Source organism: Osmerus eperlanus, chromosome 1 (assembly GCF_963692335.1).
Source record: "Osmerus eperlanus chromosome 1, fOsmEpe2.1, whole genome shotgun sequence".
Taxonomy (NCBI): domain Eukaryota; kingdom Metazoa; phylum Chordata; class Actinopteri; order Osmeriformes; family Osmeridae; genus Osmerus; species Osmerus eperlanus.
The window spans coordinates 20,713,021-20,735,651 of NC_085018.1; the positions used below are offsets into that span (position 1 = coordinate 20,713,021).

Sequence of the window (22,631 nt, forward strand, 5' to 3'; positions counted from 1 at the left end):
GGTGGGAAAGCCTATTAGGCTACGTAGAGTTGAGTCGGACCATGGTTGAGGCCATGCCAAGCTGTCAGGAAACATTCAAAGGAACTTTCGAATATAATATTGCCTGCATGGAGATGAATGGATGTTACATAGGCTATTTGCGTCATCCTCTAGTTTATTACTAGACTTGGCTGTCGTAATTAGTCTAACTAAAGAAAACCCTCACAAGTTGTAAACTATGACATCACTGAGCCTGTACTTGAGATATGGCAAATGGGGCGGGCGCAGCGCACGTGTTCAGAATGGAGAAGCATTTCTCATGTCAAATCGATCCCTGCTCGGGAGGAGCGCGGGGAGCGCAACTATCATTCTACCATCAACATCACTCTCATCTCTCCAGCGACCAAAACAGCTGTCTGACGGCCGTCGGCTGGGTATATTGTCAATAGTACAATGAACTTGTGCGGAACACTGAGAAAACATTAATGTATGATCGCTTATATGGATTTATTCACTTTTGATCACTTTTTTCCTGTCAGGCGCGAATGACATCTTCTCCATACCAATGTCTTCGTTTGGTATACTCTCTAATGGGACGCCGTAAGATAACGAGAAGAAGGATCTTGTTGATACCCAAACGTGTTTCTCTTATTTGGCTTTAAAGCGCCGGCTCTGCATCAGCCCTCCCGCACCCCGCAAGAGAGAGTGCGCTCCGCGGAAGATGGGCATGCAGCTTGAAGGATTGACCTCCACTCGAAAACTGGAATCAGCGGCGTGAAGAAAAAGTAAGGCATATCAAAACGTTCTTTTTGGATCACTAAATTATCCCTGGGCTATTGATTATGCCTCTGCTGTCATAGACTTGGGTAAGATTGTGTTTTAATTCCTGTCCGTTGCATTTTGTATAGATCTCCCTTATATCCATGTTTTCCCTGACTAAAGTGAATGATGGATACACGAATCACACTCAGGTCAAAAGGTTTGTTTTTTAGAAGATTGTGTGTTTGCCTTACAGTTATAATAACACTAAGGGTAGACTTACAAGGTAATAAACTTTGATGCTCACGCTTGGTTTAGGAAAATTTAAGACTTAGTAGCTTATATATATTCAAAGACCACCCTTGTGAAAGCACGCTTATGTGAAAAGAATCTGGAATTTATCCAGGTCTTTTGACATTAAAGTGACGCTAGATTATTCTCTTTATACCGAAATTTAACCATAAAGAACGCAATTTAACTATAATCCAACCCACTGTCCGTAGAATGCTTTCGCAGTATTGGAGGAGGATGAGAGGCAGAGTTGAGATTGATGCAGTTTTCTGTGCGAGGTTAAATAAGCGATCGGTGGCTCTTTGTGCTGCTTAGCACCTATTGAGTGGTCTGGAAGGCTGATCCGCTGATCCGGCGCTTTTTCACGAGCTTCTAATCGCTCGGAGAGGATCCTGGTCGGGCAGGAAGAAGGCAGCGCTACGCGACTGTACCGGAGAAACACATAGCTTCTACGGACCCTTCTACGGAGTTACAGGAAATGCGCGCACACGCGCACGTACCTACACAGACACGCACCCACTCTCTCCATCTATCTGTCTCCCTTTACCTCACTGTGTGACTGTTTTACACACACACACACACACACACACACACACACACACACACACACACACACACACACACACACACACACACACACACACACACACACACACACACACACACACTCAAGGTGGAAAATGACTTGGTGCATGTTAATGGGGGCAGTAATGAGACCAGCCCCTATCATGTTAGAATTGTAGTCATCCTTGTCTCCAGCCCTCCTTTCTCATTCCTCCTCCTGTCCCCTCTTCAGCTATGCAATTTGTACAGCACTGAATGAGTGTAATTATCTGGCCATTGTTTTGCTCTGCGGCCATGGTCCAGAGAAACCTGTGTCATCAGTATGACAGGGGAGAGTGAGCACGCTGGTGTGAGAAGCGGTTTGGGGACTTAATTCTCATTGACAGTCACATTAACAGAGGAGCAGCTCCTTTAATCCTGCGGAGATTACTCTCTTAAACCTGGTCGCTTATTTTACCGAGCCATTCTCCGCACGCACACACACACACACATGCACACAAACACATAGCACACACACGCAACGCACACACACACACACACAGCACACGGAGGCATGCATCACTGTCATTATTATCTTTTAATCTCATACTGAGTACTGCCTCCCCGCGATGGATGTCTTGTCCTCAATCCCATCGCACCTCTGTGGTCCCATCTCATCACCCCGACGTCCCACCACAACGCCTACCTCCTCTTAGACCCTCGGCTTGCCCTCCCTGAGAACAGGGTCTATCCTCCAGGGGCCTGACACCCTCTGTCTCATCCTGGAGACGGCTGTTCTGGCTGACTGGCTGTGAATGAGGGAGGAGTTTGCTGTCTGCGTTTGTGATCGTGCACAAATACATATCTGAGCAAGGAGGCAGACCTGAGAAGGGTAGAGGGCAAAGAGAGGGATGGAGAGAGAGGGAGTGAAAGAGGGAGTGAGAATGTTGGAGAGAGAGCGGAAAAAAAATGGCTAGGCCACTCCTTGGTAATGGGCTAGATGACTAACAGGGGTCTGGGCTGTGTTCAGAGCAGTGAGACAGACCTGAGATCTGCTCTGTCCGGCCCCAGTGGACTGACTAGAGCCTTGTCTGTGATGGAAGCTTCTCCACTAAGGAAGGAGGGAAGCAGAAGCGTTCTCTCAGCAGGGATGGAGAGGAGTGAAACGATGGAGGGATGAGGGCCTTTCATCAGCAAGGTAGATTGGTCCTGATGGCCATTCAGCCGCTCAGAATTTTTCCATGCTCCGGGCAAATCATGCTGATGTAGCAGAGTCGCTGAACTGAAGCACCAGAATACCACTCTATCTGTGCTTCCACAGGCCAGCCTTGGTGGAACTGGGGCTAGACAACAATGTTCCTTCTTGGGGTCGAGGACAAATGGATTATCTATGGGCCTCCTCAAGGAAGATTACTGAAAGGACCTGCCTCTACTATGAACTGCAAGAGCCTCCTGTAAAAAAAGGGGGGTTATATAAAGGTTATTGGTGGGGTCAAATGGTACTGGATTTAACAATGCCTTGTTATCGCTGTACCAAAAAATTCTGAGGGGACTGAACTTTGATCCTCTGAGCTCCTTGTTTTGTGAATCGAAGACAGTGTGTCTCTAGAGAATGATCAGCCAAGGACTAGCACCCTCTCTGTCTGTTTCTCTCTCTCTCTCTCACACACACACACACACACACACACACACACACACACACACACACACACACACATTGTACGGCCCTCTGGATCCTTCTCCGGGTGTGTGTATGCCCCAGGAGGCTACAGTAATACAAGGAGACATAAGAATGTGTGGTGTATAACCGAATGGAAAAGGAATGTGTGAATCAGCAAGAGAAACTCCGTAGGACAGACGGAGAGAGAGACAGAGAGAGAGAGAGAGAGAGAGAGAGAGAGAGAGAGAGAGAGAGAGAGAGAGAGAGAGAGAGAGAGAGAGAGAGAGAGAGAGAGAAAAGCATGGGAATAGAAACACTTTGGACAGCTCAGAAGTTTTGCTCCGGTTCCACCACCTCCAAGGACTGTGTGTGTGTGTGTGTGTGTCTGTGTGTGTGTGAGAGACAGGTGGCCTCACACCAGCTGATTGAGTCTGAGGTGCCTTTGTGTGCGATGCGGCTGTATGGCCATTCCAACCAAGGTCTAATTCCATTTAACAGCCTCCATTTTGACAGACAGTTCAAGCTGGTTCCTTTCGGCTCAGGGAACAGGGAGAAAGCAGTGACATCGCTACACAAATGTGTTTTGGCAGTGGGTGATTGGTCAAATGAAAGGGTGTGTGTGTATGTGATCTACAAACTGTATACACATTGAGTTGAGAATAATTTGACAGTATTTTTCAAAATAACCGATTAGAGTCAATATGGTGTAAAAACTCTTTATTTTCCTCTTCTTTTAGTACGATCAATGCATTATATGACATGTCACGCAGAAGCAATGGTGGCGACTAAACAGACACTGCTCCTACTCAGGATGCTGTCTCCTGGTGTGTGTTTGTGAGGATGTGTGTGTGTGTCCCTACCTGATTTGGCAGCTGGCAGATGTGCAGGTAACACTGAGCAAGTGTGTGTGTGTGTCTGTGTGAAGGATGATGAAACCCTCCCTGTGTGTGGCGTAGCGTGGGGCCACTTAGTGGAAGGTGTGCGGTCGTATAGAGCAGCAGTGCCTGTTGTATGAGCTGTCACCACAGGAACGCAGACCAGCAGCAGAGACCAGGAGGGGGAGCAGCTTCAGGCATGCAGAGCTCATGGGTGAAGGGGGAAAGACGGAAGGATGGAGGAGCTCTTGCATGTGTGTGTTGGTGCGTCGATGAGAGAGAGGGAGGAAGAGAGACAGTGTACAAGAGCAAGCCAGATGTTCTGCGTGAGTGACACGTTCTCTGAGAGTGAGAGACTGATTTAACTGTCAGAGTACGTAAGCACTAAGCGATGACGTCAAAGTAGGCGACTTGGTGAGTGTGCGCTGGGAGTTCTAAGGACAGTCTGTATGAGCATAGGGTCAGTGAGTTTGAGTTGATGGGTTTGTAATGAAAGCTTCAGGCAGCAAGTGGTCAAGGGACTGTTTCTGAGGACCAACGATGTCACTCACAGAATCAGTGAACAACGCTCCCCAAGGAGGAGGATGAGAGAGAATTCAATTTGTGCGTGGGTGTTTATTTGTGTGTGCGTGCGTGTGCTTCTACTTATGTGTGTATGCATAAGTATATGTGCATGTGAGTATTTTTTAAATGAGTGTGTGAGACTGTGTGTGTGTGTCTACATATTGTGTGTGTGTGTTGCCTTGATATTGGGTTTGAGGGTCTGAGGCTTGTTTCGTCTCCGGGGGGAACAGAGCGATACGGTGTCATGCACTGGAGACCCACAGACAAATTAATTCACTTATTGACATCGCTGACACGTTTCACTGACTTTGTAAAATGAACAATTGATCAGCCTCCCTCTGTCTCTCCATCTCTATTTCTTTCTTTTTTGGACCTCTCTCTCGCTTCCATTCCTGTTCACTGGACTCTCTCTTCCTACTGCTCCTCGCTTTCTTTCTTTCCTCCCCTTCCTTCCTCCCTTCCTCCCTCCCTTCCTCCCACTCTCTTTCCTCTATCTCTCTCCCCCTCTCTGTTTTCTCTCTTTCCTGTCTCTCTCTCGCTCTGTCCTTGTTTCTCTCTTTCCCTCCCTCCCTCTCTCTCTTTGGTTAGCAGCTGAGGGGTCTGAAATAATCAGGATGTGGGCCCTGAATATGTGCATGTCTGCGAGGGCCGTTCGGGGCGAGGGCCGTTCGGGGCGAGGGCCGTTCGGGGCGAGGGCCGTTCGGGGCGAGGGCCGTTCGGGGCGAGGGCCGACGCCTCTGCGCTCCTCTCCTTCCCTGACACCCGTCCCATTGATTGGCCTGTTCCATGAGTATGCAGCACGTAGCGCAGTGGGCTGAGGAGTCAATGAGAACAGTGCATTCCTTATCGCTAAAGACCCTGTATTAGTAGCCAATGTAGGAGGGAGGCCGCCGAGGCAGGCACCCCGCTCCACATCAAGGTTGTTTATTTTTCATTAATCATAATTTGGACTCAAAGCCTGATGAATGGCTGCGTCTCTCAGGCGCTTTGCTGTCAGAGCGCCTCCTGGCTCTGCATGTCTGTGAAGTTCGACTCGATAGACCAAGGAGGGCTGGACCACAGTCTCTCTGTCTCTCTCTCCTTTTCTCTCTCTCTGTCTCTCTCTATCTCTCTTTTTCTCTCTCACTCTCTCTCCTTTCCCTCTGTCTCTCTCTCTCTCTCCCTTGGTGACTCATTGTTGGACACACACGGTATCTTTCATCAGACGGTGGGTAATTACTGCTCCGCTCTTCCTCTGCCAGGTTTAGGACCTTCCTCACAACTTTCCCAGCCTCTGATCCCTCAACAGCCTGGGATGAATGTGAGAGAAAGACAGAGACAAATACAGAGACGAATGCAGAGAGAAACATGTAGCATTAGAGGGAAGGAGGGAGAGAAGGAAGTAGAGAATGAAGTATTTCAATCACGCTAGGTAGACAGGCGATCCATCGCTATAGTCAGAGGATGGTGAGCAGAGTAGTCCATACAATTTTACATTATTGTTATACCACCGGCGGAAACATCCATAAACAACTCACTCTCACTCTTCCAGCATTCCACCAAGTGTTTTAGTAGAGCCTGAGAAACAGGTGTTTAGATGTACACCTGTTAAACTCCCTGTCTGCCTCCTATTCATACCCCTCCCCTGAGGGATGCTGACTTTTAATGGTCTTTTATTGCTTTATTAGAGAGAGCTGGATTTATGACTCAGGCCGTGACTCTGTCTGTCGGAGCTGGAGGAACGCTGCTCTGATCTATGTCAGCCCACGACGGCTGTCTGGCTTTACAACCCCGCCCTCGTAAAGAACCCAGCGCCGGGGCTGTGTTTGTCGGCGCTGGGCCTGGGTCCCGGCCGTGGGCATGCCCGGAGAGTGCGCTAATGTTTATTAGCTTGTTAGCGTCTGTGTCTGTTGTTCCATAAAGCATGGAGCAGGCTGCCTCAGCAGGAGAGGCTCACCTCAGCTGGCTGCTCCGCCCCACAGGGTCGTCTCATACAACACCTGGCTGAGAAAACACTGTAGAAGCGTCTTTGCTGTGCGTCTGTGTGTAATGTGGTTTAATTTGTGTGTATTTATGTGTGACTGTATGTGTCAGCAGGGTGGGTCCAGACTCCCTGGAGCTGTTGGTAACCTGCTTAGACATATGACACACGCTAAGGGACCCTGGTCACGTCTGCTTTTCTTCCGTGGTGCAGAAAAAGGAGGAGGGCAGAAAAAAGACCCCTGAAAACCCTAAGAATAAAAACACACACACACACATCTGGCCGAGTCACCGGATCCTGGAGGGGCTGAGACTATGGTCTGTGCAACAAGCTGAGGATTGGGACTTAAGTGCAGGCCGATCAATTGTGCTGTAATGGTACCTTACCACCAGCGCCATCTCTGAACCCTGCAGTCAATACCACAGAGAGGGCCACAGCAGGTAATGGCCCCAGATCCTGCAGCCGTTCCTCCAAACTAGGGCTGATCCTAGATTAATTGCTTGTGGGTGTCCAGGAGTGTTTGCTACAGAAAGACTATGTCTGGTTAGCCGGCCTCTGACCTCTCTGGTTGCCCACATGCCTACAGTACAGCCAGTGTGTTGCTGAGGGGTGGAATAGACCGTGTTTAGATGACCATAGGTCAACGTTTGCAATGTAGAGACTGAGCAAGACTGCCACCACACACGTGTACAAACACACTCACGTACACACTCTCGTACGCGCACAAGCACATAAAGAGGAGTGCATTAGACAACAGAGCAAATAAATTGGTCCGTCATGATTAGAAATAGCAGTGGGGAGATAGTGAGTGTGGAGCTTACAGTGGAGAGAGAGAGAAAGAGAGAGAGAGAGGTGGATATTGTGCTTCCTAAATGATGTGTGTCCTTGTATGTCTGGGCCCTATCTGTCTGCAGCCAGAGGAGCAGGAGGGGAGAGGAACATGCAGTAATGGGCTCCTCGCAAAGCCAGATAAATGCACACCAACACGATGCTACGCCCCAACAGCATTTTAATATTATCCACATCTGCGGAAATCTCAGAAGTCTCTATCAGGCTTGTGTGTCTGTGCGGTTCATTTTCAATATCTTTCCGCTGTGGGAAGGCACAGTTTGTTTCACACAGATATGGGGTTTTGTCTGCTCTGTTTGTGTCCAGACTCAGAGAATCCCTATTTAGAGATAGGGATGTCATGTGTCTCTGTTGAACTACACACACATACACACACACACATGCACGGACACATAAACACATGCATACATCCTTTAACAGGGATTACCTAGATGAGACTGTGCCAGGAATATGTATGTTCAGGTTTGATAAACAGATTGCTTTTAACGAAAAACTGATCCTCATTCCCTACAGCCCCTTTGGGTATTTTATGTAGACTGGGTAGGTTAGCATTTAATGATGCCCTGATCTGCTCCTCTTACTATAGTGTTTTATAATGGTACAAAACAACACAAAAGGCTGTTTTGCCAAGTATGACATGTTAATTGCATGTGTTTGTGAATGTGAACATGTTAAACGAGAATATTCTTCAAATGTGTGCATTGTGAAGAGTTTATATGAGTTTTGGTATTAAAATATTGTATTTGTGTGTGAATGGGGATGGAAATGTTTGTGTGTGATGACCTTTTAATGCAGGACACAAGGTGACATCTGTGTCTGAGGTAGGTTTGGTGTCACTGCATGTCAATGAGGCCATCAATCACCTGAAAACCCCATCTCTCCTCACCTCAAAGGAGTGGGAGAGATTCAGAGAGGGAAATAGAGAGACGAGAGAAAGAGGGGAGAAAATTAGAATTATTGGAGGACTTAGGTTATAGCATGATAGTCTCTCGTCTATTTTGCTTATACCTTCAGTGTTTATGCGTGCGTTTGTGTGTGTGTGTGTGTGTATACATTATATGTATGCAGCATGTGGCCATTCCCCCCCCCCCCCCATCTTGACTCTCCATGAAGACAGTATCACAACCTGACCAGGTGTTCTGCCCAGCCGAGCTACACCCCTTAACCCCCCCCCCCCTCCCACACACACACACACCTGGAAACATGGCATGATTCAAGCATGCGTGTGTTTGAACTGTGCAAATGTGTGTTAACTCATAAATATTCCGAACCTGTTAAGTCTATCGTTTTGTGTATTTGTGTGTAGTTGAGCATGTGAATGTGTTTTCTTGTGTGTGTGTGTGTGTGTTTTCCCCCAAAGGATGAATGGGAGGTGTTATGGAGGACAGCAGAGTGACAACAATGTGACTGACAGAACACTTTGTCCCTTGAGTCATAGGTGCACCTGGAGAAAGAACACAATGCATCAACACACACACATGCACACACACACACACACACACGAACACGCACACATGCACACACACACACATGAGCACGCACACATGCACACACACACACACGAGCACGCACACATGCACACACACACGAGCACGCACACATGCACACACACACACACAAGCACGCACACATGCACACACACGAGCACGCACACATGCACACACACAAGCACGCACACATGCACACATGCACACACACGAGCACGCACACATGCACACACACACACGAGCATGCACACACACACGAGCACGCACACACACCATTGTGCTCTTTTAATGAACGTGTCAGGGAACAAAGCTGCTAAAAATGCACACCATGGACCTGTCTTTAGAAAGAGAATAGAAAATGTGCTACTGTGCTGTGGTGCAGCATGCCAAATCATTTCTACCAGACGCGCACATGCACTGCTACACACTCACATTCTCACACAGACACACATAGGCACACCTACTCTGCCATCCCAACCCCCCCCCCCCCCCCCCAACACACACTAAAGTACTTGAGGATATCGCTTGTAGTAAAGGCTAACAAGCAGACACACACACATTCACATTGTATGCTCAGATGTATATGCAGAATCAAGCCCTCGGTCACAGTATGTATGGTGTGTGTACGGTGTGTGTTTATGTGTGTGTACACACAGTATGGTGTCCCAGAGTCACAGGAAAACACCCGCAGCCTCAGATGTGCTGTCCTGTCATTCCTGGGTGACTGATCTTCCCACCTCTTCTTTCCTCTCTCTCTCCCCCCCTCCTACTTCTTTGGCCCTTATTTCCTCCTTTCTCGAGCTGTAATCCCTTCATCTCTTGCATTCCTGCCACTCATTTAATCTTTTTCTCCCTCGCAGCTATGCAATATGGTTGGACATCTGTAGTTCGTCTTAGTTGATTATGTTCCATCTCTCTCTCTCTCTCTCTCTCTCTCTCTCTCTTTCTCTCTCTCTCTCTCTCTCTCTCTCTCTCTCTCTCTCTCTCTCTCTCTCTCTCTCTCTCTCTCTCTCTCTCTCTTTCTCTCTCACTCACTCACTCTCTCTCTCTCTCTCTCCCTCTCTCTCTCTCTCTCTCTCTCTCTCTATCTATCTCTCTCCACACCACAGTAACCTTGCAATCTGGCATTGGAAGCCAGTCCTCACCTCTACACGCCATTGTCTGTATGCATAAATTGTACTGCATGAATATATATTATGACAATTTAACAAATACTTAAATTATTCATAGGGGTGTTTTCAGATTCTATTTGCAATTGCGGTTTGGGAACTTTATTTAACACTGTGGATGATCCCGTCATCAGAGTGTTTCGGAGTAGGGATTTCTCCTGCTTTATCTCTTATTTGACCACCAGGGGGCAGTGGACTCCCACGTTGTTCACTGGAGATGGCACACTCGTTTGTAAATCATGTATCCTCACTAATAGGATCAATGTTTTGATGTTTTAAGCAAATATTACATTTTAATACAGAGGGAAACAAACTTTGATTCAAGACTGTGTGGACTTTCAACCCTGGGTCTGTTAACTGGGTAAAGAGACTGCTGTATCACAGGTATTGACACACTTATAATGAGGTCTGATTCTTTGTGATGAGTGTGTGTGTGTGTGTGTGTACAGACACTTTAGATCCTGTCACTCAGCAGTTATAAGAGAGAGCTTGTATTTACTTTGCAAACATTCTGTGTGTGTTTGTGTAAGACTTGAAAGTGTGTGTGTGTGTGTGTGTAAGATTTGAAAGTGTGTGTGTAGATGTGTAAGATTTGGAAGTGTGTGTGTGTATTTGTGAAATATTTGAAAGTGTGTGTGTGGGAAGGTGGGGATTGTTTGATCGAAGAGTGCAGTTTTATATGTTTGTTTTTGATGAATACATCAAAATGTATGTTTTTCATGTGGTTAGTGTACATCCATCCATCCATCCATCCATCATCTTCCGCTTGTCCGGGGGTCGGGTCGCGGGGGCAGCAACCTAAGCAGGGAGGCCCAGACTTTCCTCTCCCCGGCCACTTCCACCAGCTCTTCCTGGGGGACCCCGAGGCGTTCCCAGGCCAGCCGAGAGACATAGTCCCTCCAGCGTGTCCTGGGTCTTCCCCGGGGCCTCTTCCCAGTGGGACGTGCCCAGAACACCTCACCAGGGAGGCGTCCAGGAGGCATCCTTATCAGATGCCAGAGCCACCTCAACTGGCCCCTCTCGACGCGGAGGAGCAGCGGTTCTACTCTGAGCCCCTCCCGGATGACCGAGCTTCTCACCCTATCTCTAAGGGAGAGCCCGGACACCCTGCGGAGAAAACTCATTTCGGCCGCTTGTATTCGCGATCTCGTTCTTTCGGTCACTACCCACAGTTCGTGACCATAGGTGAGGGTAGGAACGTAGATCGACTGGTAAATAGAGAGCTTCGCCTTTCGACTCAGCTCCTTCACCACAACGGACCGATGCAGAGCCCGCATCACTGCGGACGCCGCACCGATCCGCCTGTCGATCTCGCGCTCCATCCTTCCCTCACTCGTGAACAAGACCCCGAGATACTTGAACTCCTCCGCTTGGGACAAGATCTCCTCCCCGACCCGGAGATTGCACTCCACCTTTTTCCGGTCGATAACCATGGCCTCAGATTTGGAGGTGCTGATTCCCATCCCAGCCGCTTCGCATTCGGCACTGTACAATGTACAATTCGCATTGTACATTTATTTGAGTGAATCATTTTGCTAGTTTCTGTGTACGATGTTGTCAACCCATACCACTGTGTGGGGTTTGTATCTATCTGTGTGTGTGTGTGTGTCAATGTGTGAGGCGTTTGAGCTGCCTGCCTCTCTGCTGGACTCCTCAGAGTTGTGATGTAGAGCCGTGGATCCCGTTCAGCCCGTGGGTTAGGGTTAGGGTTAGCCCACTGTAAACAATGGAGGCGGGGAGGGAGGGAGGCGGGGAGGGAGGGAGGCGGGGAGGGAGGGAGGCGGGGAGGGAGGGAGGCGGGGAGGGAGGGAGGCGGGGAGGGAGGCGGGGAGGGAGGGAGGCGGGGAGGGAGGGAGGCGGGGAGGGAGGCGGGGAGGGAGGGAGGCGGGGAGGGAGGGAGGCGGGGAGGGAGGCAGGGAGGGAGGGAGGGAGGCGGGGAGGGAGGCAGGGAGGGAGGGAGGCAGGGAGGGAGGGAGGCGGAGAGGGAGGCAGGGAGGGAGGGAGGCGGGGGAGGGAGGGAGGCGGGGAGGGAGGCAGGGAGGGAGGGAGGCAGGGAGGGAGGGAGGGAGGCGGAGAGGGAGGCAGGGAGGGAGGGAGGCAGGGAGGGAGGGAGGCGGAGAGGGAGGCAGGGAGGGAGAGAGGCGGGGAGGAAGAGAGGCGGGGAGGGAGGGAGGCGGAGAGGGAGGCAGGGAGGGAGGGAGGCGGGGAGGGAGAGAGGCGGGGAGGGAGGGAGGCGGGGAGGGAGGGAGGCGGGGACACACAGGGGCCCTGGGGGCCATTGAGCACCTCAAGATGGACCGCCGTGCCTCTGCTCTGACCCTGTTGTGCTGTGCCTCTCCTAGGACCCGGAGGAGAGTGAGAGGAGGAGGAGGAAGAAGAGGAAGAGCAGGAGTGTGTGTGTAGTTATGGCTCATCCTCCAGGCCTATAGAAGACCAGCTCAGAAAAAGATCAGAGAGGAGTAGGACTGAGGACCAAAGGTAAAAGGGTACACCTGACCTCAACCGTTGCTCTTTCATTCCTACTTTTCTCTCTATTCTTTGAAGAACCTCTGTCTGTATCTACTCCCCCTCCTCTATCCCCCCCCCCCTCCCTCTCTTGCAGGATGAAGCCGTGGGGGAGGTCAGCATGGCCGTTGCAGGTGGCCTTTCTTGTCGCCGCGGTGATGCTCTGTGGTGGCCCCGTGTCTGCTGGAAACCGTAACCATCGGGGACAGACAGGTACAGCAGGTCCTGCTTTTGACCCGAACCCCACATGAGGTTAATTACTCTGTCATGATGCCAACACACCAGTCCCCTTAGCCTGTCACCAGGCGCGGCTCCCAGAGTGCAGGGTCTCACAGGTGACAGCTCCTTTGTCCCTCACAGTCACACAGCGGGGCATCGAGAGCTGCCTGTTCTAAAGCCTGCATGCAAAACACACCACTATTGAATGACGCAGGCTGGAGCCCTTTAGCTGTCAAACACACAGACAACAGTGTGATGGTGATCTAATCTATAGAGCAGAGCAGCAGGACGGAGGTGACCACTAGCTAATACTCTCTCTGGTTCAGATTCAGACTTAGATTCAGGTTAAGGCCCAGGTTCAGGTATAGCTAAGGACAGCTTCCTGTCCTTAGCTATACCTGAACCCCTCTCCTACTTAATTATGACTATTTCCTTAATGATCCTCTGGTTTCCTAGCAGCATCCTGGTGCTCTGCCTCCCCACGCAAGGTGACCTTTGTGTGGCCCAGAAATGCCATCAGTGTCCACTCACCAGTGACTGATGGTATTAGTTTCCTTTTGATGGAGCGGAGGCTGCCTGTGCTAGGCCAGTCTTTCAGCAGGAACACTAATTGCCGTCCCAATCTGTTTTGAAGGTCAGCCGGGGTCTCTTCTCCCCTCTGATTTCACACAGTTGCGGAGGAAACGGCAGAGGACTTGTTCTCGCTCCAACCACAGACGTCCGTTAGAGGATTGCCACTAATTGGTAGACGCTTAAGACTTGTTCGCTGTAAAGCTGTGCAATACACAGACGGCACTGTGAGGGGGGAAAACAATAATTGGATGGGCATTACAATACCTACATTTGTTTCCCTCTGTTCTCTATCTTAGGCTTTTCTGTAAGGATATTTGTAGACTAGGCTATAGTAACATTAGGCCCGATCAGTGTGCTGTTGTACCAATTGTTGCCACATGGTGGCTCTGGAGGTCATAAAATACCTAATTGAAGGACTTTACTCCATATTTAGGTTTGTTTACTCAAGATTATTCTGCATGACACTTTACAACTCCTTAGAGTAAGTAACACATAATAACACTAATAGAAATGTATAAACTAAGTGTCATCTCAGCACCCTGGCAGGGTCGGTCTGGATCAGCCAGTAGTGATCGGTGAGGAAACTATTACACGTAATGTTCTTTCTTTTTCTGCCAATGTTCTTTCGGGCCTGAAAGACAATAAGCTATTAGTCATCGACAGACACTCAAACACAGGCACACACACACCCACAGAAACATACATACTCACACACAGGCACCTTTTTGTGTGTAAATCAAATCAAATCAAATCAAATTTATTTGTATAGCCCTTTTTACACGCAAGCATGTCACAGAGGGCTTCACATATGCCCATAGAACTTCCCCTCAACCAACCTAAACCCTCAAGGAAGACAAGGAAAAACTCCCAAAAAACTCTCAACAGGAGAAAAAAAATGGAAGAAACCTTGGGAGGAGCAATTCAGAGAGGGATCCCCTCCTCCAGAGACGGTTGGTGGGAGAGAGGAGCAGAACACAGGCTAAACATAGTCATACAGTGTCGATGGGTTTTTAAAACACCAAAATCCATTATTCAACTTTATAGATGTAGGACAGGACCGGGAGACTCGCGACCAGGTCCAGCGTTGGCTGACCGACGACCAGGCAGGTGCTGACAGCTCAAACCCCCCACACCACAAGGGATGTGTGTGGGGGGGGACAGAGAGAGGAGAGCAGGGATTAGAGAATGCCAGGAGCAGCTAACAGTTACAGTCATAATAGAATGAGATCCCCACTGGTCAAGTGTGGACTGGTGCAGCAATTTAACAGAGCAAAAAAGGGGAATTTGATGCAACCCCACACACCAAGACAGCGACAGCCCCCCTCATTTGGAACATGAAATCTGTTCCAGGGGAAGAGAACTCTAAAATAAGTTATACTTAAAGAATAAGGATGGAAACAACCCGTCCCCCGTTGCCTCCAACTAGTAACATACTTACCTTTAACAGTCGTAGAATTGACTAAACAATAACGCTTTTAACCTCATTTTAAACATCGAAACAGTATCAGACTCCCTAATTGAGACAGGTAGTTTATTCCAGAGAAGAGGCGCTCTATATGAGAACGCCCTACCTCCAGCTGTTTTTTTCTTAATTTTGGGAACCACCAGATAGCCGGCATCTTGAGATCTAAGTGTCCTTGCGGGGCAATAGGGTGCAAGGAGACAGTGGTGCCAATCCATGCAGAGATTTGTAGGTTAGTAGTAGAACTTTGAAGTCAGCTCTGGCTTGGATAGGGAGCCAGTGTAGAGAGACAAGAGTAGATGTTATGTGATCAAACTTCCTTGTTCTGGTCAATAGTCTAGCAGCAGCATTTTGCACCCGCTGTAAATTTTTTAGGTGGGTAATTGGGAGTCCAGAGAACAACACATTGCAATAGTCCAATCGGGACGTAACAAATGCATGTATTAGTTTTTCCTCCTTTGAGAGATATTTTCGTATTTTGGCAATTTTTACGTAGATGGAAAAATGCAGTTCTAGTAATTTGCTTAATATGGTACTCAAACGAAAGGTCTGGGTCCATTGTGACTCCTAAATATTTTACTAGCTGGCTTTGAGAGACTTTGACGCCGTCTAGGTCTAAGGTCAGATTGGAAAAATTATTTCTATATTTTTTAGGACCGAAAATTTGAACCTCGGTTTTATCCGAATTTAGAAGAAGGAAATTTGCAGTCATCCAAGCTCTCAACCTAGAAACACATTTTTCCATAGCATGTGGAAATTCTCCAGACTTTATAGACATATATAGCTGAGTATCATCTGCATAACAGTGAAAATTTACCCCAGAGCTTCTAATTAGGTTTCCTAAAGGCAGCATATAGAGAGAAAATAACAGAGGGCCTAGAACTGAACCCTGTGGTACTCCGTATTTTACAGTGGAGCTCCTGGATGAGCAGCCATCATAGTGGACATATTGTGATCTATCGGATAGATACGATCTAAACCACTGAAGTGATGTACCAGAAATCCCAACATAGTTCTCCATACGTTCCAAGAGAATCTCATGATCCACCGTGTCAAAAGCTGCACTTAGGTCTAGAAGAACCAGGACAGAGAAAGAACCCGCGTCAGAGGCTAACAGTAGATCATTGACTACCTTGGCTAATGCAGTTTCAGTGCTGTGGTGGAGACGAAATCCAGACTGGAGAGGTTCATAAAGCTGATTTGAGGAGAGGTGCTCAGTGAGCTGTTGTGCCACAGCCTTCTCTAAAATTTTGGAGATAAATGGCAAATTTGAAATTGGCCTGTAGTTGCTAAGACAACCTGGATCCAGGCTTGTTTTTTTAAGAAGGGGCTTAATAATAGCTTGTTTGAAATCGTTGTGTATGGCTTATCAAACTCTTCACAACCACACAGCCTGATCCCAGTTAGATGGCGGGTAGTACGGGTTTCTCAGGGTGAAAACCAATTTGTGTTAGCTTCCTTTCCTTTCCTTTTTTTCTGCTCCTTCCTTGTTTTTTCTGCTTCAGCCACAATGGCTTTTGATCATGGCCCAAGCAGACTGGAGGGTTAGGAGCGCTGTGTGGAAGAAGGCCGCTCAACATATCCGCCACTTGATGATAACATTTTGATCATTGTTGTTATGATCAGTGACCTATGCACTTTTGTAAAGCTCTCTCTTGGAAGTCGCTTTGGATAAAAGGGTCTGCTAAATTAATACATGTCAATGTAAAATGTTTATTTTTTATTATTCTTTTTTGGAACACCTTGTTAGAAGTAACAAAAAACAACTGAGAAAGTGTTTTCTCACTCTTGTTCACTGCCTAAACTTCGCCTTCATGTCCCCTGCTGTCCTAATGGGCCCCTGCCCTGGCCCAGGGGTGTTCTAGCTGAGAAAGGAACATGGTCTGTGAAAGGAACAGACATTCTGTTTCAGCTCTAGCGGAGCCACATCAAAGTCAATCAGGCCAGAGATGTGCAGCGTACTCATTTACAAGGACACCTTGACAACACAGTATGGACCATCTGAGTGAAGGTACACACACTAACCTCAGTCTCAGACAACTATTTTGGCATTCTGTTATAACAGCTGTCTAGACACAACACAAAAGTCAGTACTGTACATTGTTTGTATGAATGACTAACCTTACATGTCTGTATTCCATAGTCTGGTATTGAGAGTCCCATTATTGCCCAACAGCATCCCATATCATTTACATGTAGTCATTTAGCAGACGCTCTTATCCAGAGTGACTTACAGTAAGTACAGGGACATTCTCCCCGAGGCAAGTAAGGTGAAGTGCCTTGCCCAAGGATTCCTGGTTCGAATCGAACCGGTTGATTAATAGCCCGACTCCCTAACCGCTCAGCCATCTGACCCCTACCGTCAAACAACTCCCCTAAGAACCCCTAGAGTGGGGGGATAACAGCTACAGGGCACAGACACAGAAACAAGAGAGGATTTGTGGACCTTAAGACTGGTTTGAATGAGCAGCGTGTCGGTCTGCGCTCGGCTTGCAGACGTGCGTGTGTGTGTGAATGTGCGTTTTCCTTCTTGACAAACAGTGCTCCGCAGTCACAGTGAGTGGGTTTTATTGGGGATAGATTTGCGTATAAATGAGGTGCCTGCGTAGGAGCACTCAGCCGTGCAAACAACCTGTTAGATTAGCATAAATCTGTTGATGGGGCCTGATTTGGACCTGTTAAACACAGATAATGTCAATGTGATTGATGGTGCATGCGGGGCAGCGCTGCACAGAGGCAAGGGGGCCGGAAAGGGGAAAGGAAGGAGAGATGGACGGAAGAGGTTTGGTTAGAGCTGAGAGAGAGAGAGAGAGAGAAAGAGAGAGGAGGAGGAGGGGGGGTGACAGTAGGTGAGAGTAAAGCAGAGCTGGAGGTCAGGGGTCATGTGCGGTAGGAGTGGGAAGATGAGTAGAATACACTAGGTGCTTGCGAGGTGTGTTGCTCTGGAAGTCAAGCAGGGTCCACGTAGGGAAGATATTGTTCTACCGCAAATCCACCCGCACAAACTCAATCCACTGTTTACTCATGGAGTCTGGATTGATCGTATTATCATCCTCCAATAGAGGGGTCCATGTCTGCTGTCCTCCTGCATGCCCCTGCATCAACCCTTGCGTCTCAGCCAGAGATGGTAAATGCCTGGCCTTTAGCTGCAGACGACTTGTCACATATCGACAGAGGAAAGACACGCTTTTTGATAAATTGCATAATGGTTTGTCTGCCGCTGTCTGTCAGAATACATTAGTCGCCTGGCTGCCCCATCATTTCAAGGTAGCGCTGCTTTGTTTAGAGCACAGTAAACCTTCACCTGTCACAGGAATAGAAGCATTTACCCATGCTTGAGAATCCAGCCCATTTCAGCCTGAGTTGAGATTTATTATGTTAAGACTGCCTTAACACCCATGTGGGAAAATGGGTGTTAGAGCACTGAAACACTGATTACTGTGTAACCATGGCCTTTTTACATTTACATTTAGTCATTTAGCAGACGCTCTTATCCAGAGCGACTTACAGTAAGTACAGGGACATTCTCCCCGAGGCAAATAGGGTGAAGTGCCTTGCCCAAGGACACAACGTCAGTTGGCATGACCGGGAATCGAACTGGCAACCTTCGGATTACTAGCCCGCTTCCCTCACCGCTCGGCCACCTGACTCCCTTTTTAAACCTGTGTTTACACATTTAAAACAACGTAAACACATCAGGGACAGGTGAGAGTTTCACAGATGGATACGGGAGAGACAGAAAGAAGAGTGAGAACAAGAGAAAGATCAAAACAGAGGAAGGTAGAGACAAAAAAAGGAGAGGAGAGAGTCATAGAGAAAGAAAGACAGAAAATGGGACTAAAGATTTCTGCCCATGTGACCTCATTATGCCACCAGTAGGAAGCCTTATCCCTGTTCTCCCCTCTGTCAGTGATACATATGTAATATGTATATGTGTGTGTGTTTGTACAAATGACTTTTTGCTTAGACTCTCATGTACTGCTTTGTCATGACATGGTGGTAGGGTTACAGTGCTGGGATCCACAGCTGTGTTTCAGTAACCGACATTTGAACCACTGTGATGGAATGTATGGAATACATGCAATGAGGCAGAACAATTTCACAGTACAAGTCCATCTCTTCTTGGAAAATCAGAATACTATTTGGTATAGTGATGGAATTATTCTGTTTTAGCCATCACTTTGTATTCTGGTTCAGTGGGAGTTTGCACAAGCGTTTTAGCTCTCTCTCTCTATTATGCAGGATTCTCTCTATTTTTTTTATATTTTTAAATATTGTTATGCTCCATGGTGTCTAGGAGTGTAAATGTGCCTCAGCTTGGACTTTGGAGTGCACATACAGTGAGTTTCACTCTGCATGTATCAGATGGCTGATGCGTGTGCATGTTCGTGTGTGTTTTTTGGTGTGTGTGTGTGAGTATGTGCGTGCTCATGCTAGTGTAGGGTACATGTGTGTGCGTGTGTGTGTCTGTCTCCCAGGGGAGACAGGGACAAGAGGGGAAATGAAAACCGAGGGATGATGGCGGAGGAGTGCCCTGTGAGAGGGTGGGATCATTGAGAGGGCTCTCTGGAGAAAGACAACAAACAAACTATAAATCAGGAAGGATGAGAGGGGCCATGGCCTTCTGAAATAGAACTCAATATTGTGTGTGTGTGTGTGTGTGTGTGTGTGTGTGTGGTTTGAGAGGAAATTAGTATCTCAAAGCTTATTCAACAAAAGTTAAGAATTAATGGATCACTTTTTTACCTATCCATGCATGGGGAGGATGTTTTATTTTTATTTTTCCAGGACACTCTTAGGTCACTCTTACAGAATTCACATAAATGGTAAATGGACTGCATTTATATAGCGCTTTTCTACCTTAGCGGCACTCAAAGCGCTTTACAATGTTTGCCTCTCATTCACCCATTCATACTCTCACATACCGACTGCAGCGAGCTACCATGCAAGGCGCCGGCCTGCCCATCGGGAGCAACTTGGGGTTCAGAGTCTTGCTCAAGGATACTTCAGCACATGACCTAGGAGTCAGGGATCAAACCACCAACCTTGCGATTAACAGACAACCCTCTCTACCCCCTGAGCCACAGCCGCCCATTAATTCATTCATCCAACAATAGATACTATTTTATAGACTCCCTATCCAAGACCATGATGTAACATCTCTGACCAGAAAAGCAGGGAAATGTGTTTGACATCACAATAACTATCATTCCAATAATTATTCATTTCATTAGTTAGAAACACCATTAAAAATATTCAGTAAAACACAATTTTTCTGTCCTGACAAGTCAAAATCCACTAGTTGGATTTCCTCAGGGCGAAAGGTGGATTTGCATATCCAGTTGTTTGTCACACCTCCTAATGTTCTCCATACATTATAAATGCACCAACCCTGCCACTATCTTGTTGTTTTTATTTACAGGAAGACCCAGACTAATTACACTAGGACTGCTAATGAACCAGTCTGGCTGAGGATGGAACCAAAGCCCTGGCATAACAACAGTGGCTTGTGTTGAAAGACTAGTCGCGAGAGGTTGAAGAACCTTCTCTACTGTTTATACGGCTGTGAATAATTCAACAGATTTTTATTGTATAAACCCTGAATACTCAATGCAATATATGTACTTTTTGGGGGGGTTTAATTTGAATGTGGTTTGTCACTAATGCATGTTATATGCATTTGAATACCACGGTAGACCACATTAACTCAACTGGATGGCTTTGAATAATATCTCTACCCCCTCTCCTCCTCTCATCCCTCCCTCTCCCCCTCTTCTCCCTCCCTCCCTCCCTCCCTCCCTCCCTCCCTCCCTCCCTCCCTCCCTCCCTCCCTCCCTCCCTCCCTCCCTCCCTCCCTCCCTCTCCTTCTGTTCTCTCTCCCTCCCAGCTTCTTACCAGGTGAAGCAGGGTACCTGTGATGTAGTGGCCATTCACCGCTGCTGTAACAAGAACAAGATCGAAGAACGCTCTCAGACTGTCAAGTGCTCCTGTTTCCCTGGCCAGGTCGCTGGTACAACCAGGGCTAGGCCCTCCTGTGTGGAAGGTATAAGCACAGTGTGTGTGTGTGTGTGTGTGTGTGTGTGTATGTAAGTGTGTGTGTTTCCTGTTTTCACCGCAATGTATATTCTCTAGAACAGCACCAATCACGTATTCTATTGTTAATGCACCTCATGAAATATTCACCAAGCATCAAAACACATCCACTTCCTGCAGGGACAGGAAGCTGGCATTCATTTCTACGCTCTCACTTTTGTCCCGTGACAAAGACAGGCTGCACATCTCTGTACTCTCGGCCCTTATCTCCGCCAGATCAGGTAACATTAAAGGTTACGGCCACAGCCAGCTAATGCAGGTGATAAAAGATCTCCTGTCCCTTATCCCCAGTGCTAGGAGGACCGAGAGGGAAATATACCACAGCTGTCACAGGCTGCCTGCTTTTGCCCAAGGCTTGAAATCAAAACCACAATTTGAAAGGCATAATTTCATTTGGGAAAGCTTTCTATTTCATATCTGTTGAGGCTATTTGTCCATATATCAGGAAATAATAGAGAGAAATGATTTTATGGTCTGTTGCACTCAATCATATACCTACACTCAACACTATAAGATCATGTTTACACAAATAAAACGCTGAGCATGGAAAATGGATTACACTGAAAAAGCTGAAGATATAGATATACGCTGTGCAAACGTTTGTGTGTGGGTGGGAGACGGCGAGGGTGTGGTCGTCATGGAGAGAGAAAGATGGGGGGGAAAGAAATGCAGAGCTTGCGCTGAGAATGGTTGAGGTGTTGTTTCTGTAATGATGAACAGGAGATGGACCTGGTGTCTGCCTGTCTTCAGGGGTGGTTCCCTAGTGAGGGACAGACTGAGTGTCATTGACCTCCATCAGGAGTACCCCTCCTTCTGCCTATCCCTTGAGAACACACACACACTCACACACAAACACACAAACATACACACACCCACACACACACCATCGCCAGATGTATTAACCCCTCCTCCCGAGGGAAATAGAAATGTGTCCCGTACGTGAGCGGAGTGTGCGAATCAGACAGAGAGGTGGAGATGGAGCCGGAGGTAGAGTCACCTATGGCTCTGGCTTCAATGTCTCTGTTTATCTTCAGTAAAACCTCTTTCCCTTTTCTTCTTACCACAAGAAAGCTGCTTGTGCCAAGGTCAGCTGAGTTAGACCCAGAGCTGGACATCTTTCATTCTCTCTGTCTCCAGTCTTGCTCTGATGCACTGTGGTGTTTCTTCAGCTCGTACAGCTGAAATGACACAGTAAAGATTATACTGAATATCGATAATGTATATGCCCAGTGTTTGCAATAAAATAGGATTTGAAAATAATTAACTACAGATATTGCGGGACAGGGACTATTCATGTGAATGTGTGCATGTGTGCACTTTGGGTTCTTGGTTATTTGCTGTTCTTACTATATGCAGTATTTGTATGTTGCTTTGGATAAAAGTATTAATGAAATGCTCAAAAAAAGTAGCTTGGTTAGATTTCTGGGCTGCTGTTCCTATGTCTGACCAGTAGATGGTATTGTTTCTTTCCCTTTCAAATGATTTGACATGCTAAAATGCTCCCCTGTATTTATTTTGTCTTCTAAATAAGCAGAAATTTTGCATTTATCTAATTTATTGAGATTTTCAGACTGGAACGATAGTTTGATAATGCACCCAGTCAACCAGAGCTAAAGTAAATTACTCTGAATTAGAAAGTTAGG

At 47.5% G+C, this 22,631-nt stretch overlaps 1 protein-coding gene across 1 annotated transcript in view; it reads left to right on the forward strand.

Annotated features, from left to right (window-relative positions):
- Positions 1 to 344: 344 nt before the first annotated feature.
- tafa4b (TAFA chemokine like family member 4b) overlaps positions 345 to 22,631 on the forward strand; it is a 29,559-nt gene continuing 7,272 nt past the window's right edge. Inside the window, exons 1-4 of the mRNA XM_062476566.1 lie at positions 345 to 764; positions 12,479 to 12,614; positions 12,739 to 12,854; positions 20,783 to 20,938. Coding sequence (XP_062332550.1) covers positions 12,740 to 12,854; positions 20,783 to 20,938 — 271 coding nt within the window. The 5' untranslated portion in view covers positions 345 to 764; positions 12,479 to 12,614; position 12,739. The remainder of the gene's footprint in view (positions 765 to 12,478; positions 12,615 to 12,738; positions 12,855 to 20,782; positions 20,939 to 22,631) is intronic.